This window comes from Acyrthosiphon pisum, chromosome A2 (genome assembly GCF_005508785.2).
Source record: "Acyrthosiphon pisum isolate AL4f chromosome A2, pea_aphid_22Mar2018_4r6ur, whole genome shotgun sequence".
Taxonomy (NCBI): domain Eukaryota; kingdom Metazoa; phylum Arthropoda; class Insecta; order Hemiptera; family Aphididae; genus Acyrthosiphon; species Acyrthosiphon pisum.
In genome coordinates this window covers 71,832,960-71,837,877 of record NC_042495.1, presented here as the reverse complement: position 1 = coordinate 71,837,877, position 4,918 = coordinate 71,832,960, and the positions used below count along the sequence as shown (strand labels likewise).

The window sequence follows — 4,918 nt, the reverse complement described above, 5'->3', positions numbered from 1 at the left end:
TCTTAGACGGATTTGGGTGTGCGTGACGGAACGGGGCCCGCATTACGGGGTGCCTTTATTCATAATAATCTAATATTATAAATATTTTAATACAAGTAGATAATTATATGATGACAATAATAATCATTATTATCGAGGGCGCACAGCGATAACGGAGCGAAACAACGGGCAACGCGGCGTACGTGCATTCATGCTGAGCGTTACGGCCGAACTGTTTTTTGTAATTTAAAAATATTATTCGTGGGTAGGTACATAAAACTTTTAAAGTACAACAAATTAAATGTTTTCGACAAAGTAAATTTAACATACTGTTAGTATAAATGACTTCAATAGCAATATTATAAAATATACTTATAGTAATATATGCAGACAGTCTTCGTTCAGTTTCGGTTTTGGTGTACAATGATTTTATATCATTTAATTAACATTTAACACATCCATTACAATGACCCATTTGACATCTAATGAACAGCAGAGCGGTACCCATTTGCCACCCTTTTTTAAATTAGTACTTCATTAATTCTATAGTATATTGTGTGCAGTATATTATGTATGCTAAAAATGAATACCCATTACCCAAAGCGACCGCTCCTCTAGACCCCCTTCGCCTCGCCACTGATGTATATGACTAGTCTTAGCATCCAAGACTAGAAGAGTGTTTAATACAATGGGTTAGGCAATGTATAGGGCAAAATGTGCCTGTGAGTGGCCGCTTACTCAAAGAAACAGCAAAATCATTCACCAAAGACTTGGGCATCCCGTTTTTCTCAGCTAGTGATGGACGGTTAATGAATTTTATGAAAAGAAACGGTATTGTTTTCAAAAATATTTGTGGAGAAAGTTCTAGTGTTGATGATAACGTGTGTTCAGATTGGCATCGTAAACTTTCAACTTTGTTAAAAAATTACGAGCCACGAAACGTGTCCAACACAGATGAAACCGCTCTATTTTTTAAATGTTTATCAGATAAAACTTTCACCTTTAAAGAAGAAAAATGCCACGGCGAGAAACATAGTAAAGACAGGTTAACGATTCTACAAGCAGTAAACATGGACGGCTCCGAAAAGTTAACTTCACTCATAGGAAAAGCTGCCAAACCTAGGTGTTTTAAAGGCATATGTTAATTTCCTATAACTTATCGTTCAAATAAAAAGGCATGGATGACGACAGAATTATTTAATGAATGGTTGGTTTCACTCAATGAAGACATGAAAAAACAGGAACGCAAAATTCTACTGTTTTTAGACAACTGTACAGTTCATAATTACCCCCCACCTTCAAGTAATATAGAACTTCATTTTTTTCCTCCTAACACCACATCGAAGTTGCAACCACTCGACCAAGGTTTAAGTATTGTAAAATTTTTTTCCGTCAAGAAGTTGTAAAGAATGTTTTGGAAGGCATTGAAAGTGAACAAATGCCAAACATTAGTGTATTGACTGCTATGATATTTGTTGATAATACATGGAAAAAAGTGGCTCCTTCTACGATACTCAAGTGTTTTTAAAATCGAGATTTACATTGAAATTCAAGAAACAGAAAACGACCAGTTGAATATTGAGTCGATACAATGGAATTCCCTGCCAACTCGAGAAAATGTATGTTTCACTGATTATGTCAATGTAGATGAAGATATTGCTGTATGGAGAGTCCTCTCTGACGCCGAAATTTTAGAAAATACATTAAGCGTTGATGAAGACAATGAAGATGACACAAGTCACTATCTCTTGTGACTTTAAAAGAAGCCAGTTCATCCTTGGAAAAATTACGAAATTTTTCGCTCCAGTCAGAAGTCACTGTTGAGGTTTTTGTTGCTTTATTTACTACAGCAAATACTATTGAAAAAATGAAACTAAATTCAATGAAGCAGAAAACCATTACAGATTTCTTCAAAAAATAATAATATTTTATAATAATAATAAATAATTAAAAATGTTAAAATTAACAATATATAACTCTAATATGTATGTTTTATCACCTAATTTACTGAAATAATTAATATGTAGGTATGTAATAACCAATAATAAAAAACAACATTTTTTTTCTTAACTCTATAGTTCGAAATTTTTTTTGCCTAAATACTTACAGAGGAAAGACATACCATTCGTATTAAGAATTATTTTTATGCGGTAATGAGTTCCACGAGAGACAGGATTACTCTAACTACTAACAAGAACAGAACAATGACCATAGTTACGTAGTATTACACATACAGACGTACTTACAGATGAACAATAATATATAATACGAGTGAACATATTTCTTATATACATATTACATAAAATATTATAAACTATATATAAGCAGTGTTCGGACTTATCTAGATGAATATCTAGATAATTATTTGTTCATATTTATCTTTATCTAGATAAAAATGTACTTATCTAATCCGAACACTGTATATAAGTAATGACAAATATGGTACAACACTATGATAGTTGCTCAAAAAGTCTTAAATTTATTTAAATGTACTATAAGTATTAACACATTTCTGCCATCTATCTGTGCTAGTACGTACTTAATGTGTAAAAGTGGAAAAGTTGATAAGCCCCCCCCCCCCCAAAAAAAAAAAATCATGGCTTCGCCACTGGATAGGTTTTTGTTCGGATTAAGCGAAATTGAGCAAAATAAAGAGAAATGCAGATTAAGCTATGTGCGTTTCATTTCACTCAGAATCTAAAATTGTTATTTAATATTATGGAATTGTAATAATTAATCATTTTTTCTTTTATCCAATTGAAAAAGACTCTTATTATTATTTTTTTACATTTTTCCTGATTTTTCCACGTAGGTATAAGGTGATAGTAATAGCAAGAACGAGTTACGACTTACGAGTATCTATTTGTCTCCCAGTTAATCTAGGGCCTATCCTCCTGCAGCAGTTCTCGGAAACCTGATACATATATAATTGTTTATTTTCCAAAAAGAATAAAGATGTTCATGACAAGTGCAAATTGGTTCCTTCCGGTGGCGAACCCAGGGGGGTGGACCCCGGGTCCGACCCCCCCCTGGCTTATGTCATAATTTTATTTTTATTACATATATTGTAAATATAAATTTAAAAAGGTGGGCAAGTGGGTGTCGCTCTGCTGTACAGTAGGTTACAAGTGGGTCACTGTAATGGATGGTGTTAAATTATATATAGTATAGTATAGTATAAAATATAGTAGGAGCCTTGTATTAAATTTTCAAGCTTTTTTACCCAACAAATTAAGTTTTATTGGCATTCATAGAAATAAAGACTAATAAAATTGGAAACTTAAAATTAATTATAGTTAGCTGTTTGTAAATAGTTTCCCATTCTATGAAAAATTCTGAGCATACTAGAAAGTCGTTAGTCTACAGCAGAACGGTTATCAACTTGGCTCACTTGTTTTATGTGCGCATGCCACATGGGTTCATACCCACTTTGCCGAATCCCAATTTGCCGACAACTCAGTTCGCCGACAAATATACCATTTTAAAATATTTTAGAAACATTCCCATTTCGCCGACAGTCCAGTTTGCCGACAAATTATAAATATAGTTTCAATTTTCCCGATTCGCCGACAGGCGACAATCATTTTTATCAAAAACGGATTTTATGACAGCGATAACACAGTATGTTGTCGATAACTGATAAGTTTAATGATTAAATGATTTCCCATATATAAAATTCAGAGGGAGTACAGATTGGTGAATTTAGTTCGTTCCAGCCGTGTGTACTGTAAAGTTCAAAATTTAATAGTTAACCAGTTAAAAATTAAAATGGAATGGTTTAAAATAAAATCAGAAAAAGATCATGATTTATAAGTAGTCAATAATTTTATCCATCGAGTGGATAGAATACGGGACAAGACCGAATATTATAAATGCATACAAAATTGCGGCGGTCGTGCTATTTTGAAAAATTTGAAAAATAAAACTGACGTAATATTATCGAAGCTTCACTATCACCCAACACACGGAGTTGAGTTGGCTAATCGTGGCTTTCGAAATAAATTGAAAGTAAGTACAAATTTAGTAATGTTTAAGTACAAATTATAAAAATATATTATCAAATATATTATAGTACTTATTAAGTGCATTATGTTCCGAGCCCTAATAATGATATATTATAATTATATAATGTTTGTTTTTTTTTCCTAAACTTTGATTAATGAAGGAGGAACTTACTCAAAATCCCACGAAACCGGTACCCAAGACATTTAATGCAATCAGGATATCTGTCATAACTTCAGAAATAAAAGGTGCTACAAATTCGGAAGTTATAGATGCTATTCCCGTATTCACCAGTATAAAAAGTTAGGGATACAGAAAAAAAATGAAAATGATTCCACCTTTACCGTCAAAATTATCTAATTTAACGATCGAAGGTGATTGGCGTTCTACAAATTATGGGAGAGATTTTTTATTAGGTAATTATTTTAAAATTTTAATCTATTCCATATAAATATTACAAGTTAATATAAAGTAATATATTTATAATATTTATAAACTAATTAGGTTCAGAGGGAAATGATAATAAAATAATTATATTTGGAACAGAAGGATTTTTAAAACGGCTTTGTAACAGTGAAATTATTTTCACGGATGGTACATTTAAATCCGCTCCAAAATTATTCTTGCAAATATATACATTACACTGCTTTGTAATGGGATTTATGGTACCAATGCTATCATTTAAAATAGTATATTACTATACAGTAGAACTCCGATTATCCGAACGCCAATCAAACGGACGTCCAATTAACCGGACGAAAAAAAAAGGTCGTCTTTTAAGAGGACGCCACTCCCGCATGTGTTTTCTCCGTCTGACAAAAGCGTAACATACCAAATCTACGCTCAGAAATTCAAGTTTTATGCCGTTAGCTTAAAAATTAAAGCAAATCGACCTATTATGAAATTTGACGCTAGAACATTATCTGTGTTTTGTTGG

At 32.3% G+C, this 4,918-nt stretch overlaps 1 protein-coding gene and 1 long non-coding RNA gene across 2 annotated transcripts in view; both read left to right on the top strand.

The window, feature by feature from the left end:
* The window catches only part of LOC103308555 (tigger transposable element-derived protein 4-like), a 2,258-nt gene extending 1,134 nt beyond the window's left edge, over window positions 1-1,124 (top strand). Inside the window, exon 2 of the mRNA XM_008182131.1 lies at window positions 688-1,124. Within this exon, the coding sequence (XP_008180353.1) occupies window positions 688-1,124 (437 nt within the window). The remainder of the gene's footprint in view (window positions 1-687) is intronic.
* A 2,377-nt stretch (window positions 1,125-3,501) lies between these two features.
* The window catches only part of LOC107882979, a 3,916-nt gene continuing 2,499 nt past the window's right edge, over window positions 3,502-4,918 (top strand). Inside the window, exons 1-2 of the long non-coding RNA XR_003839442.1 lie at window positions 3,502-3,987; window positions 4,145-4,397. This is a non-coding gene — a long non-coding RNA (uncharacterized LOC107882979). The remainder of the gene's footprint in view (window positions 3,988-4,144; window positions 4,398-4,918) is intronic.